The 17509-nt window shown below is 45.7% G+C and overlaps 1 protein-coding gene across 7 annotated transcripts in view; it reads left to right on the top strand.

Moving 5' to 3' along the window:
• LOC115111149 (AP-4 complex accessory subunit RUSC2-like) overlaps window positions 1-17509 on the top strand; it is a 77311-nt gene that overhangs the window by 47985 nt on the left and 11817 nt on the right. For 6 of the 7 annotated variants that reach the window (XR_010461423.1, XR_010461426.1, XR_010461425.1 and 3 more), the window contains exons 5-7: window positions 13240-13926; window positions 15467-15691; window positions 15810-15980. Coding sequence is in view for 3 of the 7 variants with exons in the window: in XM_065011361.1 (XP_064867433.1) it covers window positions 13240-13926; window positions 15467-15691; window positions 15810-15980 (1083 nt within the window). In the remaining 4 variants the exon portion in view is untranslated. The remainder of the gene's footprint in view (window positions 1-13239; window positions 13927-15466; window positions 15692-15809; window positions 15981-17509) is intronic. The other variant, XM_065011363.1, reaches the window with a different exon arrangement.

Raw genomic sequence — 17509 nt, 5'->3', positions numbered from 1 at the left:
CTCTATTCCACAGTACTACATAGAGCCATGACTACATATAACTCTATTCCACAGTACTACATAGAGCCATGACTACATGGAACTCTATTCCACAGTACTACATAGAGCCATGACTACATATAACTCTATTCCACAGTACTACATAGAGCCATGACTACATGGAACTCTATTCCACAGTACTACATAGAGCCATGACTACATGGAACTCTATTCCACAGTACTACATAGAGCCATGACTACATGGAACTCTATTCCACAGTACTACATAGAGCCATGACTACATGGAACTCTATTCCACAGTACTACATAGAGCCATGACTACATGGAACTCTATTCCACAGTTCTACATAGAGCCATGACTACATGGAACTCTATTCCACAGTACTACATAGAGCCATGACTACATGGAACTCTATTCCACAGTACTACATAGAGCCATGACTACATGGAACTCTATTCCACAGTACTACATAGAGCCATGACTACATATAACTCTATTCCACAGTACTACATAGAGCCATGACTACATGGAACTCTATTCCACAGTACTACATAGAGCCATGACTACATGGAACTCTATTCCACAGTACTACATAGAGCCATGACTACATGGAACTCTATTCCACAGTACTACATAGAGCCATGACTACATGGAACTCTATTCCACAGTACTACATAGAGCCATGACTACATGGAACTCTATTCCACAGTACTACATAGAGCCATGACTACATGGAACTCTATTCCACAGTCCTACATAGAGCCATGACTACATGGAACTCTATTCCACAGTACTACATAGAGCCATGACTACATGGAACTCTATTCCACAGTACTACATAGAGCCATGACTACATGGAACTCTATTCCACAGTACTACATAGAGCCATGACTACATGGAACTCTATTCCACAGTACTACATAGAGCCATGACTACATGGAACTCTATTCCACAGTACTACATAGAGCCATGACTACATGGAACTCTATTCCACAGTACTACATTGAGCCATGACTACATGGAACTCTATTCCACAGTACTACATAGAGCCATGACTACATGGAACTCTATTCCACAGTACTACATAGAGCCATGACTACATGGAACTCTATTCCACAGTACTACATAGAGACATGACTACATGGAACTCTATTCCACAGTACTACATAGAGCCATGACTACATGGAACTCTGTTCCACAGTACTACATAGAGCCATGACTACATGGAACTCTATTCCACAGTACTACATAGAGCCATGACTACATGGAACTCTATTCCACAGTACTACATAGAGCCATGACTACATGGAACTCTATTCCACAGTACTACATAGAGCCATGACTACATGGAACTCTATTCCACAGTACTACATAGAGCCATGACTACATGGAACTCTATTCCACAGTACTACATTGAGCCATGACTACATGGAACTCTATTCCACAGTACTACATAGAGCCATGACATTTAACATTTAACATTTAAGTCATTTAGCAGACGCTCTTATCCAGAGCGACTTACAAATTGGTGCATTCACCTTATGACCTCCAGTGGAACAGTAGTGCATCTAAATCTTTTCAGGGGAGGGGGTGAGAGGGATTACTTTATCCTATCCTAGGTATTCCTTAAAGAGGTGGGGTTTCAGGTGTCTCCGGAAGGTGGTGATTGACTCCGCTGTCCTGGCGTCGTGAGGGAGTTTGTTCCACCATTGGGGGGCCAGAGCAGCGAACAGTTTTGACTGGGCTGAGCGGGAACTGTACTTCCTCAGTGGTAGGGAGGCGAGCAGGCCAGAGGTGGATGAACGCAGTGCCCTTGTTTGGGTGTAGGGCCTGATCAGAGCCTGGAGGTACTGAGGTGCCGTTCCCCTCACAGCTCCGTAGGCAAGCACCATGGTCTTGTAGCGGATGCGAGCTTCAACTGGAAGCCAGTGGAGGGAGCGGAGGAGCGGGGTGACGTGAGAGAACTTGGGAAGGTTGAACACCAGACGGGCTGCGGCGTTCTGGATGAGTTGTAGGGTTTAATGGCACAGGCAGGGAGCCCAGCCAACAGCGAGTTGCAGTAATCCAGACGGGAGATGACAAGTGCCTGGATTAGGACCTGCGCCGCTTCCTGTGTGAGGCAGGGTCGTACTCTGCGGATGTTGTAGAGCATGAACCTACAGGAACGGGCCACCGCCTTGATGTTAGTTGAGAACGACAGGGTGTTGTCCAGGATCACGCCAAGGTTCTTAGCGCTCTGGGAGGAGGACACAATGGAGTTGTCAACCGTGATGGCGAGATCATGGAACGGGGCAGTCCTTCCCCGGGAGGAAGAGCAGTTCCGTCTTGCCGAGGTTCAGCTTGAGGTGGTGATCCGTCATCCACACGGATATGTCTGCCAGACATGCAGAGATGCGATTCGCCACCTGGTCATCAGAAGGGGGAAAGGAGAAGATTAATTGTGTGTCGTCTGCATAGCAATGATAGGAGAGACCATGTGAGGTTATGACAGAGCCAAGTGACTTGGTGTATAGCGAGAATAGGAGAGGGCCTAGAACAGAGCCCTGGGGGACACCAGTGGTGAGAGCACGTGGTGTGGAGACGGATTCTCGCCACGCCACCTGGTAGGAGCGACCTGTCAGGTAGGACGCAACCAGCGTGGGCCGCGCCGGAGATGCCCAACTCGGAGAGGGTGGAGAGGAGGATCTGATGGTTCACAGTATCGAAGGCAGCCGATAGGTCTAGAAGGATGAGAGCAGAGGAGAGAGAGTTAGCTTTAGCAGTGCGGAGCGCTCCGTGATACAGAGAAGAGCAGTCTCAGTTGAATGACTAGTCTTGAAACCTGACTGATTTGGATCAAGAAGGTCATTCTGAGAGAGATAGCGGGAGAGCTGGCCAAGGACGGCACGTTCAAGAGTTTTGGAGAGAAAAGAAAGAAGGGATACTGGTCTGTAGTTGTTGACATCGGAGGGATCGAGTGTAGGTTTTTTCAGAAGGGGTGCAACTCTCGCTCTCTTGAAGACGGAAGGGACGTAGCCAGCGGTCAGGGATGAGTTGATGAGCGAGGTGAGGTAAGGGAGGAGGTCTCCGGAAATGGTCTGGAGAAGAGAGGAGGGGATAGGGTCAAGCGGGCAGGTTGTAGGGGCGGCCGGCCGTCACAAGACGCGAGATTTCATCTGGAGAGAGAGGGGAGAAAGAGGTCAGAGCACAGGGTAGGGCAGTGTGAGCAGAACCAGCGGTGTCGTTTGACTTAGCAAACGAGGATCGGATGTCGTCGACCTTCTTTTCAAAATGGTTGACGAAGTCATCTGCAGAGAGGAGGAGGGGGAGGGGGAGGAGGATTCAGGAGGGAGGAGAAGGTTGCAAAGAGCTTCCTAGGGTTAGAGGCAGATGCTTGGAATTTAGAGTGGTAGAAAGTGGCTTTAGCAGCAGAGAGAGAAGAGGAAAATGTAGAGAGAGGAGGGAGTGAAAGGATGTCAGGTCCGCAGGGAGGCGAGTTTTCCTCCATTTCCGCTCGGCTGCCCGGAGCCCTGTTCTGTGAGCTCGCAATGAGTCGTCGAGCCACGGAGCGGGGGAGGGGAGGACCGAGCCGGCCTGGAGGATAGGGGACATAGAGAGTCAAAGGATGCAGAAAGGGAGGAGAGGAGGGTTGAGGAGGCAGAATCAGGAGATAGGTTGGAGAAGGTTTGAGCAGAGGGAAGAGATGATAGGATGGAAGAGGAGAGAGTAGCGGGGGAGAGAGAGCGAAGGTTGGGACGGCGCGATACCATCCGAGTAGGGGCAGTGTGGGAAGTGTTGGATGAGAGCGAGAGGGAAAAGGATACAAGGTAGTGGTCGGAGACTTGGAGGGGAGTTGCAACGAGGTTAGTGGAAGAACAGCATCTAGTAAAGATGAGGTCGAGCGTATTTCCTGCCTTGTGAGTAGGGGGGAAGGTGAGAGGGTGAGGTCAAAAGAGGAGAGGAGTGGAAAGAAGGAGGCAGAGAGGAATGAGTCAAAGGTAGGCGTGGGGAGGTTAAAGTCGCCCAGAACTGTGAGAGGTGAGCCGTCCTCAGGAAAGGAGCTTATCAAGGGCATCAAGCTCATTGATGAACTCTCCGAGGGAACCTGGAGGGCGAAAAATGATAAGGATGTTAAGCTTGAAAGGGCTGGTAACTGTGACAGCATGGAATTCAAAGGAGGCGATAGACAGATGGGTAAGGGGAGAAAGAGAATGACCACTTGGGAGAGATGAGGATCCCGGTGCCACCACCCCGCTGACCAGAAGCTCTCGGGGTGTGCGAGAACACGTGGGCAGACGAAGAGAGAGAGCAGTAGGAGTAGCAGTGTTGTCTGTGGTGATCCATGTTTCCGTCAGTGCCAAAGTCGAGGGACTGGAGGAGACATAGGCGGAGATGAACTCTGCCTTGTTGCCGCAGATCGGCAGTTCCAGAGGCTACCGGAGACCTGGAACTCCACGTGGGTCGTGCGCGCTGGGACCACCAGATTAGGGTGGCGCGGCCACGCGGTGTGGGAGCGTTTGTATGGTCTGTGCAGAGAGGAGAGAACAGGGATAGACAGACACATAGTTGACAGGCTACACAAGAGGCTACGCTAATGCAAAGGAGATTGGAATGACAAGTGGACTACACGTCACGAGTGTTCAGAGAGTTAAGCTTACGTAGCAAGAATCTTATTGACTAAAATGATTAAAATGATACAGTACTGCTGAAGTAGGCTAGCTGGCAGAGGCTGCGTTGTTGACTAAGTAGGCTAGTTGGCATTGGCTGCGTTGTTGACACTACACTAATCAAGTCGTTCCGTTGAGTGTAATAGTTTCTACTGTGCTGCTATTCGGGGGCTAGCTGGCTAGCTAGCAGTGTTGATTACGTTACGTTGCGTTAAAAGAACGACAATAGCTGGCTAACTAACCTAGGAAGTCGCTCTAGACTACACAATTATCTTTGATACAAAGCGGCTGTGTAGCTAGCTATGTAGCTAGCTACGATCAAACAAATCAAGCCGTTGTACTGTAATGAAATGAAATGAAAAATGTGATACTACCTGTGGAGCGAAGCGAAGTGCGACCGGATTGTTGAGTGCAGAAGTTCTGTTCGGTAGACGTTGGCTAGCTGTTGGCTAGCTAGCAGAGTCTCCTATGTTAAGGACGACATAAAACTACACACTCTAAACTACACAATTATTTTGGGTACGAAGACAGCAAAGACAACTATGTAGCTAGCTAACACTACACTAATCAAGTCGTTCACATGGAACTCTATTCCACAGTACTACATAGAGCCATGACTACATGGAACTCTATTCCACAGTACTACATAGAGACATGACTACATGGAACTCTATTCCACAGTACTACATAGAGCCATGACTACATATAACTCTATTCCACAGTACTACATAGAGCCATGACTACATGGAACTCTATTCCACAGTACTACATAGAGCCATGACTACATATAACTCTATTCCACAGTACTACATAGAGCCATGACTACATGGAACTCTATTCCACAGTACTACATAGAGCCATGACTACATGGAACTCTATTCCACAGTACTACATAGAGCCATGACTACATGGAACTCTATTCCACAGTACTACATAGAGCCATGACTACATGGAACTCTATTCCACAGTACTACATAGAGCCATGACTACATGGAACTCTATTCCACAGTTCTACATAGAGCCATGACTACATGGAACTCTATTCCACAGTACTACATAGAGCCATGACTACATGGAACTCTATTCCACAGTACTACATAGAGCCATGACTACATGGAACTCTATTCCACAGTACTACATAGAGCCATGACTACATATAACTCTATTCCACAGTACTACATAGAGCCATGACTACATGGAACTCTATTCCACAGTACTACATAGAGCCATGACTACATGGAACTCTATTCCACAGTACTACATAGAGCCATGACTACATGGAACTCTATTCCACAGTACTACATAGAGCCATGACTACATGGAACTCTATTCCACAGTACTACATAGAGCCATGACTACATGGAACTCTATTCCACAGTACTACATAGAGCCATGACTACATGGAACTCTATTCCACAGTCCTACATAGAGCCATGACTACATGGAACTCTATTCCACAGTACTACATAGAGCCATGACTACATGGAACTCTATTCCACAGTACTACATAGAGCCATGACTACATGGAACTCTATTCCACAGTACTACATAGAGCCATGACTACATGGAACTCTATTCCACAGTACTACATAGAGCCATGACTACATGGAACTCTATTCCACAGTACTACATAGAGCCATGACTACATGGAACTCTATTCCACAGTACTACATTGAGCCATGACTACATGGAACTCTATTCCACAGTACTACATAGAGCCATGACTACATGGAACTCTATTCCACAGTACTACATAGAACCATGACTACATGGAACTCTATTCCACAGTACTACATAGAGCCATGACTACATGGAACTCTATTCCACAGTACTACATAGAGCCATGACTACATGGAACTCTATTCCACAGTACTACATAGAGCCATGACTACATGGAACTCTATTCCACAGTACTACATAGAGCCATGACTACATGGAACTCTATTCCACAGTACTACATAGAGCCATGACTACATGGAACTCTATTCCACAGTACTACATAGAGCCATGACTACATGGAACTCTATTCCACAGTACTACATAGAGCCATGACTACATGGAACTCTATTCCACAGTACTACATAGAGCCATGACTACATGGAACTCTATTCCACAGTACTACATAGAGCCATGACTACATGGAACTCTATTCCACAGTACTACATAGAGCCATGACTACATGGAACTCTATTCCACAGTACTACATAGAGCCATGACTACATGGAACTCTATTCCACAGTACTACATAGAGCCATGACTACATGGAACTCTATTCCACAGAACTACATAGAGACATGACTACATGGAACTCTATTCCACAGTACTACATAGAGCCATGACTACATGGAACTCTATTCCACAGTACTACATAGAGCCATGACTACATGGAACTCTATTCCACAGTACTACATAGAGCCATGACTACATGGAACTCTATTCCACAGTTCTACATAGAGCCATGACTACATGGAACTCTATTCCACAGTACTACATAGAGCCATGACTACATGGAACTCTATTCCACAGTACTACATAGAGCCATGACTACATGGAACTCTATTCCACAGTACTACATAGAGACATGACTACATGGAACTCTATTCCACATACTACATAGAGCCATGACTACATGGAACTCTATTCCACAGTACTACATAGAGCCATGACTACATGTAACTCTATTCCACAGTACTACATAGAGCCATGACTACATGGAACTCTATTCCACAGTACTACATAGAGCCATGACTACATGGAACTCTATTAAACAGTACTACATAGAACCATGACTACATGGAACTCTATTCCACAGTACTACATAGAGCCATGACTACATGGATCTCTATTCCACAGTACTACGTAGAGCCATGACTACATGGAACTCTATTCCACAGTACTACATAGAGCCATGACTACATGGAACTCTATTCCACAGTACTACATAGAGCCATGACTACATGGAACTCTATTCCACAGTACTACATAGAGCCATGACTACATGGAACTCTATTCCACAGTACTACATAGAGCCATGACTACATGGAACTCTATTCCACAGTACTACATAGAGCCATGACTACATGGAACTCTATTCCACAGTACTACATAGAGCCATGACTACATGGAACTCTATTCCACAGTACTACATAGAGCCATGACTACATGGAACTCTATTCCACAGTACTACATAGAGCCATGACTACATGGAACTCTATTCCACAGTACTACATAGAGCCATGACTACATGGAACTCTATTCCACAGTACTACATAGAGCCATGACTACATGGAACTCTATTCCACAGTACTACATAGAGCCATGACTACATGGAACTCTATTCCACAGTACTACATAGAGCCATGACTACATGGAACTCTATTCCACAGTACTACATAGAGCCATGACTACATGGAACTCTATTCCACAGTACTACATAGAGCCATGACTACATGGAACTCTATTCCACAGTACTACATAGAGCCATGACTACATGGAACTCTATGCCACAGTACTACATAGAGCCATGACTACATGGAACTCTATTCCACAGTACTACATAGAGCCATGACTACATGGAACTCTATTCCACAGTACTACATAGAGCCATGACTACATGGAACTCTATTCCACAGTACTACATAGAGCCATGACTACATGGAACTCTATTCCACAGTACTACATAGAGCCATGACTACATGGAACTCTATTCCACAGTACTACATAGAGTCATGACTACATAGAACTCTATTCCACAGTACTACATAGAGCCATGACTACATGGAACTCTATTCCACAGTACTACATAGAGCCATGACTACATGGAACTCTATTCCACAGTACTACATAGAGCCATGACTACATGGAACTCTATTCCACAGTACTACATAGAGCCATGACTACATGGAACTCTATTCCACAGTACTACATAGAGCCATGACTACATGGAACTCTATTCCACAGTACTACATAGAGCCATGACTACATGGAACTCTATTCCACAGTACTACATAGAGCCATGACTACATGGAACTCTATTCCACAGTACTACATAGAGCCATGACTACATGGAACTCTATTCCACAGTACTACATAGAGCCATGACTACATGGAACTCTATTCCACAGTACTACATAGAGCCATGACTACATGGAACTCTATTCCACAGTACTACATAGAGCCATGACTACATGGAACTCTATTCCACAGTACTACATAGAGCCATGACTACATGGAACTCTATTCCACAGTACTACATAGAGCCATGACTACATGGAACTCTATTCCACAGTACTACATAGAGCCATGACTACATGGAACTCTATTCCACAGTACTACATAGAGCCATGACTACATGGAACTCTATTCCACAGTACTACATAGAGCCATGACTACATGGAACTCTATTCCACAGTACTACACAGAGCCATGACTACATGGAACTCTATTCCACAGTACTACACAGAGCCATGACTACATGGAACTCTATTCCACAGTACTACATAGAGCCATGACTACATGGAACTCTATTCCACAGTACTACATAGAGCCATGACTACATGGAGCTCTATTCCACAGTACTACATAGAGCCATGACTACATGGAACTCTATTCCACAGTACTACATAGAGCCATGACTACATGGAACTCTATTCCACAGTACTACATAGAGCCATGACTACATGGAACTCTATTCCACAGTACTACATAGAGCCATGACTACATGGAGCTCTATTCCACAGTACTACATAGAGCCATGACTACATAGAACTCTATTCCACAGTACTACATAGAGCCATGACTACATAGAACTCTATTCCACAGTACTACATAGAGCCATGACTACATAGAACTCTATTTCACAGTACTACATAGAGCCATGACTACATGGAACTCTATTCCACAGTACTACATAGAGCCATGACTACATGGAACTCTATTCCACATCAAATAACTCAAGCAAGCAGTAAAATTACATTTATAAAAACAAATGAAAAAACACCTTATGGAACAGCGGGGACTGTGAAGCAACACAAACATTGGCACACACACACACACACGATAACATACACATGGATTTAGTACTGTAGATATGTGGTAGTGGTGGAGTAGGGGCCTGAGGGGTACACTGTGTTGCGAAATCTGTGAATGTATTTTTAAAATTGTATAAACTGCTTTCATTTTGCCGGACCCCAGGAAGAGTAGCTGCTGCTTTGGCAGGAACTAATGGGGATCCATAATAAATACAATATTCGGGGGGGTATTTCGAAATGCCGACGGTATGATTTTTCAGTACCATTTGTGGTTGGCGGGACCCACGCTTCGCAGGGGGAGGCTCCTCAGAGGAGGAAGGGGAGGACCATCCTTCTCAGTAAATATCTTACAAATAAAAACAGTAAAGCGTTAAAAAGTTGTACTTTTTTAGATAAAACTGTAAACTATAAAACTATAAACTATAAAACATAAACTATAAAACTATAAACTATAAACTATAAAACTATAAAACATAAACTATAAACCTATAAACTATAAAACTATAAACTATAAAACTATTAAACTATAAACTATAAAACTACACTAAATATATTCACACGTCACCAAATAATTGATTAAAACACACTTTTACAATGAAGGTCTACAGTTGCCTCAACAGAACTCTGTAGCGCCATGGTGTAGCCGGAGGACAGCTAGCTTCCGTCCTCCTCTGGGTACATTGACTTCAATACAAAACCTAGGAGGCTCATGGTTTTTACCCTCTTCCACAGACTTACACAGTAATTAAGACAACTTCCAGAGGTAGTCCTCCAACCTATCAGAGCTCTTGCAGCATGAACTGATATGTTGTCCACCCAATCAAATGATCAGAGAATGAATCTAGTACTGAAAGCTTAAGCTACAGCTAGTTAGTTGAACAGTTTTGAACAAATTAATTTCTTCCAAAATTAAGTAGAAGAGAGAGAGAGAGAGAGAGAGAGAGAGAGAGAGAGAGAGAGAGAGAGAGATAGCTATATTTTGTAGAATATATTTTTCACTTTCACTTAGCTAGCGAATGCAGCTAGCTAGTTCAGCCTATTCAAACACCTGGCTCAAACAGAGAGGGATGCTATGTTAGCTAGCGAATGCAGCTAGCTAGTTCAGCCTATTCAAACACCCGGCTCAAACAGAGAGGGATGCTATGTTAGCTAGCTAGTTCAGCCTATTCAAACACCCGGCTCAAACAGAGAGGGATGCTATGTTAGCTAGCTAGTTCAGCCTATTCAAACACCCGGCTCAAACAGAGAGGGATGCTATGTTAGCTAGCTAGTTCAGCCTATTCAAACACCCGGCTCAAACAGAGAGGGATGCTATGTTAGCTAGCTAGTTCAGCCTATTCAAACACCCGGCTCAAACAGAGAGGGATGCTATCTATGTTAGTAACCTGGCTATGGTTATCCAACACTGGAATTCTTGCAAGTCAAGGTAAACTTTTGGTTGTATTAATTTATTGCCACCGGAGCCCACCAGTGTAACTGCTAAACTGCTTGCTGACTGTACACTAGTGTAACTGCTAAACTGTTTGCTGACTGTACACTAGTGTAACTGCTAATCTGCTTTCTGACTGTACACTAGTGTAACTGCTAAACTGTTTGCTGACTGTACACTAGTGTAACTGCTAAACTGCTTTCTGACTGTACACTAGTGTAACTGCTAAACTGCTTGCTGTACACTAGTGTAACTGTTAAACTGCTTGCTGTACACTAGTGTAACTGCTAAACTGCTTGCTGTACACTAGTGTAACTGCTTGCTGACTGTACACTAGTGTAACTGCTAAACTGCTTTCTGACTGTACACTAGTGTAACTGCTAAACTGTTTGCTGACTGTACACTAGTGTAACTGCTAAACTGTTTGCTGACTGTACACTAGTGTAACTGCTAAACTGTTTGCTGACTGTACACTAGTGTAACTGCTAAACTGCTTTCTGACTGTACACTAGTGTAACTGCTAAACTGCTTGCTGACTGTACACTAGTGTAACTGCTAAACTGCTTGCTGTACACTAGTGTAACTGCTAAACTGCTTGCTGTACACTACTGCATGATTGTAGCGGGTTTACTAACGCGTTAGTTCTAGTAGCTATGGTGACTATGACGTTAATATGGTGAAAACGATGTAGGCTGTGTGTAGCGGTTATGGTATTGAAGTTTGGCCTCGGAAAGGTTTATTCCCCTGGTCACAGGCAGGTGTTGTATTGTATGCTGAAGTCCACAAGCGAAAGGAAAAGGTGAGAGAAGAGCGTAGATGCGAGAAGGTATTATTTATACAACGAGCAAAGTGATCATGCGGTTTACGTTATTTGTGGCTGTGTTTGCGTGTAATCAAGGGTGTGTTTATTCCACTGATTCTGTTGACAAAAAAATAATTCTTAAACGGAATTAAAAACGAGGATAAACATACCTGAATATTTCCAATAGAAACTCTCGTTTGCAACTGTTGGACTAATGATTAAACCCTAGATCACCTAGATGCAGGCAAGGGTGTGCAAGGTGTTATTGAATGTGTCACTGTCTGTCACCTTGATGACTCTAATTTCTTTCTACCTGTGCACCTACGTTGTGAACTTTAAATCGTAGGCTAGGTTGTAGCAACGTCATGATGGTTATTGGGAAAATTCTAGTATCATGTAGTAGACTAAACCAAACCAAGCTAATGATGCCTACAGGGAGAGATGAGCTGGCTAAAAACCCTTAGCTGGATAATCGATTCATTCATGAAATAGAAGAGGAAGGGAGGAGAGGGAGAGGAAGGGAGGAGAGGAAGGGAGGAGAGGGAGAGAGAGAGAGAGAGGAAGGGAGGAGAGAGAGAGAGGGAGAGGAAGGGAGGAGAGGGAGAGGGGAAGGGAGGAGAGGGAGAGATTTTTTCCAGTCAGACAGTACTCATGACTCAATACTGCCTCTGTGGCTGAGATGTGTTACTGCATCCAGGCTGACTGACATTCCATGGCAGAGCATAAACAGCTTGCGCAATGTTGCTGCTGACGTCACACACACCCCCGTTGCTCTCGCAGCGACCAGATCGAGGAATACAACACACACACACACACTGACACGCTACAGTACATGCTCACACACTGATACGGATACACAGAGAGACAGAAAGAAGAGAATACTGGAAAAAGGGCTGTTCTTTGGTGTTTCTGCTTTAGGACAGACTGACGCAGTATTCTCCAGGTGTGTGTGTGTGTGTGTGTGTGCCTGCCTATCACAGTATACTGTGTCTCTAGTTACAAGGCAGTCTGGGCTGTATGTGATCAGGACTATCAGTCTGTTGATACTAGCAGCTTTCTGGGCAATTTGTGTTTGTCTCTGTGGATCAGTTCAACTTAACCTTCATTTTCCCTACATGTTCATTAATTTGTAATACAGACTGTGTAATGGCTGATACACTTCCTGTGTTATCAGTTATTATCAAGGAATAACACATGCTTTGTAAATTATGATGACAGAGCTAAAATTGAGAATTGTGCCAAGAGAAATAGGTTAACCTTTACTGACCTTGTCTTTCCTTCTTTCTTTCTTTCTTTCTTTCTTTCTTTCTTTCTTTCTCTCTTTCTTTCAGGTGGTCTCTCCAGCTCTTCGTGCAGCTCTGCTGTTGTCCGCTACACTAAAGACCAGCGTCCTACCACCCTCCCCATTCAACCCTTCACCTTCCACCACCAGTTCTCCAAGCTGTCCCAGCCCAAACCCATTCTTCCCCTGCTGACGGGCTACGTTTCTGGGATGCAGGCGCGGGGTGGAGGGCCTTCTGGAGGTCCAGAGGGGTCTGATGGAGTCGAAGACTCTTTGCGTCAGAGTGGGGGTACGATGGGTGGGATGGTATCAGCGGTGGCTCCGCTCGGCCCTGGCTCTGTCCGGCCCTCGCCGCTGGGTAGCTATTCCCCCGTCCGTCTCCAGGGGCTGACCTCCACTTCCTGTTCCAGCCCCCAGACTCCTCGCAGCCTCTCCTGCCCCCTGTCGGCCGAGCTCCTGCCCCTCCACCATACCCATCCACCACCAGCACGACTGGCGGCTGCCCCTCTGCCTCCCACTCCTCCACCTCCGCCCCAGGGGGTGAAGTGGGGTGCGGTGCCCCCCATGCTGCCTCCGGTCCAGGGCCAGGTGCAGGGTCAGTGTCACCAGCACTACCACCGTGGGACCCTCCCCGCCCTTCCGGTCGTGCTCCAGGACAGTGAGATTTCACTGCGATACGAGGAGACGTCAGACTCTGTGGAGGGGAGCAGAGGACCAGGGTCCGTGACACAACATGGTAGGTGTCTCTGTCTCAGTGCGGTCAGGAGTTGTCATGGATGTGGTGGTATCAGTGAGGTTGTTGGATTATGGGTTGGCCAGTCCTGTCCCCCTCGTGTCTCCTACTGGTTTCTTTCAGTCTTTTTTCTTATTTTATTTCTGTTGTACGTTATTTGTTTGCAGTCAACTCACCTCTTATGGTGATTTAACAGACATACTGTAGTCATGGTGATTTAACAGATATACTGTAGTCATGGTGATTTAACAGATACACTCTCTTAGTGACTCGTCTTTCTTTTTCTTCTTATCCATAATCATTTCTTATTTTTATCCTCTTCCTTCTACCATGTACACTCACCCCGTCTCTCTCATTCTCTCAACCTTCCTCTTCCTCTTCCTTCTACCATGTACACTCACCCCGTCTCTCTCATTCTCTCAACCTTCCTCTTCCTTCTACCATGTACACTCACCCCGTCTCTCTCATTCTCTCAACCTTCCTCTTCCTTCTACCATGTACACTCACCCCGTCTCTCTCATTCTCTCAACCTTCCTCTTCCTCTTCCTTCTACCATGTACACTCACCCCGTCTCTCTCATTCTCTCAACCTTCCTCTTCCTCTTCCTTCTACCATGTACACTCACCCCGTCTCTCTCATTCTCTCAACCTTCCTCTTCCTCTTCCTTCTACCATGTACACTCACCCCGTCTCTCTCATTCTCTCAACCTTCCTCTTCCTTCTACCATGTACACTCACCCCATCTCTCTCATTCTCTCAACCTTCCTCTTCCTCTTCCTTCTACCATGTACACTCACCCCGTCTCTCTCATTCTCTCAACCTTCCTCTTCCTCTTCCTTCTACCATGTACACTCACCCCGTCTCTCTCATTCTCTCAACCTTCCTCTTCCTTCTACCATGTACACTCACCCCATCTCTCTCATTCTCTCAACCTTCCTCTTCCTCTTCCTTCTACCATGTACACTCACCCCGTCTCTCTCATTCTCTCAACCTTCCTCTTTCCTCTTCCTTCTACCATGTACACTCACCCCATCTCTCTCATTCTCTCAACCTTCCTCTTCCTTCTACCATGTACACTCACCCCATCTCTCTCATTCTCTCAACCTTCCTCTTCCTCTTCCTTCTACCATGTACACTCACCCCGTCTCTCTCATTCTCTCAACCTTCCTCTTCCTCTTCCTTCTACCATGTACACTCACCCCATCTCTCTCATTCTCTCAACCTTCCTCTTCCTCTTCCTTCTACCATGTACACTCACCCCGTCTCTCTCATTCTCTCAACCTTCCTCTTCCTCTGCCTTCTACCATGTACACTCACCCCGTCTATCTCATTCTCTCAACCTTCCTCTTCCTCTGCCTTCTACCATGTACACTTCGTCATCCTCTCTCTCCTCATTTAATCTTGCTTTCCCCAATCCTCCACATGATAACCAACCTCTCTCATCTCCCTGTCTACCATCACCCCTCTTTTGGCTCCTTCTCTTTTCACACCCACTTCGTCATTCCCCTCATTCCCCCGTCCCCTCCGCCCATCCTCCCCCACAGGACACCACCTCTCTCCCCAGACTCTGAAATGGAGGGAGTATCGTCGTAGGAACCCCCTGGGGGTGGAGAGGTGTTTCTCTGGGGGATCCGGCGTACCTGCCCTATCAGGCAGTCTGGATGGGAATGGTCGTCGGGGCAAGGCCAGGGGACAGCGAATCACACGACGGAATGTGTTTGACTTCCCTCCGGCCTCTAGTGGCCACGCCCCCCTGGGACGACTCAATGGTGCACATATACTACTAACATTGCTGATTAGATGCTGTGTGTGTGTGTGTGTGTGTGTGTGTGTGTGTGTGTGTGTGTGTGTGTGTGGTTTTCTCATCCTTCCCACGTGTGTTCTCAGGCCAGTCTGTGAAGCAGCTGCAGCAGTACTACAGTGACTTCCTGCCAGACTACTTCTCCCTGACGGAGCGTCCTCCAGACGAGTTCTGTCTCTCTCCTGACGCCTCCTCTTCGTCATCGTCCTCCACTTCCTCACAATCCCACATCTCTGTGAACCTGCAGCAGAAGAGAGGTGTGATGAAGTGTTGTAGTGTAAACCAATCATTTGGAAAGTATTCAGACCCCTTGACTTTTTCCACATTTTGTTACATTACAGCTTTAATCTAATTATTATTATTTTTTTTTTAAAGGTCAAGGGTCCTTTGACAAATTTACAAAACACCCCCCCCCCTTATTTACATAAGGATTCAGACCCCTTACTATGAAACTCGAAATTGAGCTCAGGTGCATCCTGTTTCCATTGATTATCCTTGAGATGTTCCTACAACTTGATTGAAGTCCAACTGTGCTAAATTAAATGGATTGGGCATTATTTGGAAATGCACACACCTGTCTATATAAAGGTCCCACAGTTGACCGTGCATGTCAGAGCAAAAACCAAGCCATGAAGTCGCAGCAATTGTCTGTAGAGCTCCGGGACAGGATAGAGATAGGATTGTGTCTGTCGAGGCACAGCTCTGGAGAAGGGAACCAAAACACTTCTGCAGCATTGAATGTCCCCAAGAACACAGTGGTCTCCATCATTATTAAATGCCAAACTGAGCAATAGGGGGAGAAGAGCCTTGGTCAGGGAGGTGACAAAGAACCCGATGGTCACTCTGATAGAGATCCGGAGTTCCTCTGTAGGGAGAACCTTCCAGAAAGACAACTATCTCTGCAGCACTCCACCAATCAGGCTTTTATGGTAGAATGACCAGATGGAAGCCACTCCTCAGTAAAAGGCACATGACAGCCTGCTTGGAGTTTACCAAAAGGCACCTAAAGACTCTCAGACCATGAGAAACAAGATTCTCTGGTCTGATGAAACCAAGATTGAACACTTTGGCCTGTATGCCAAGTGTCACGTCTGGCACCATCCCTACGGTGAAGCATTGTGGTGGCAGCATCATGCTGTGGGGATGTTTTTCAGCGGCTGGGACTGGGAGACTAGTCAGGATCAAGGTAAAGATGAACAGAGCAAAGTACAGAGAGATCCTTGATGAAAACCTGCTCCAGAGCACTCAGGACCTCAGACTGGTGTGTTGTTTCACCTTCCAACAGGACAACGACCCTAAGCACACAGCCAAGACAATGCTGGAGTGACTTCGGGACAATTCTCTGAATGTCCTTGAGTGGCCCAGCCAGAGACTGGACTTGAACCAGATCGAACATCTCTGGAGAGACCTGAAAATAGCTGTGCAGCGACGCTCCCCATCCAACCTGACAGAACTTGAGAGGCTCTGCAGAGAAGAATGGGAGAAACTCCCCAAATACAGGTGTGCCAAGCATGTAGCGTCATACCCAAGAAGACTGAAGGCTGTAAACGCTGCCAAAGGTGCTTCAACAAAGTACTGAGTAAAGAGTCTGAATACTAATGTAAATGTGACATTATTATTTTTTTAAACATTTTATATTAAAAAAATGTAAAAAATTATAACTGTTTTTGCTTTGTCATTATGGGGTATTGTGTGTACTGTATATTGAGGGGAAAAAACTATTGAATATGTTTTAAAAATAAGGCTGTAATGTATCAAAATGTGGAAAATGTCAAGGGGTCTGAAT

Source organism: Oncorhynchus nerka, linkage group LG27 (genome assembly GCF_034236695.1).
Source record: "Oncorhynchus nerka isolate Pitt River linkage group LG27, Oner_Uvic_2.0, whole genome shotgun sequence".
Taxonomy (NCBI): domain Eukaryota; kingdom Metazoa; phylum Chordata; class Actinopteri; order Salmoniformes; family Salmonidae; genus Oncorhynchus; species Oncorhynchus nerka.
The sequence above is the reverse complement of the archived record's forward strand: the minus strand, read 5'-3'. Positions and strand labels throughout refer to the sequence as shown.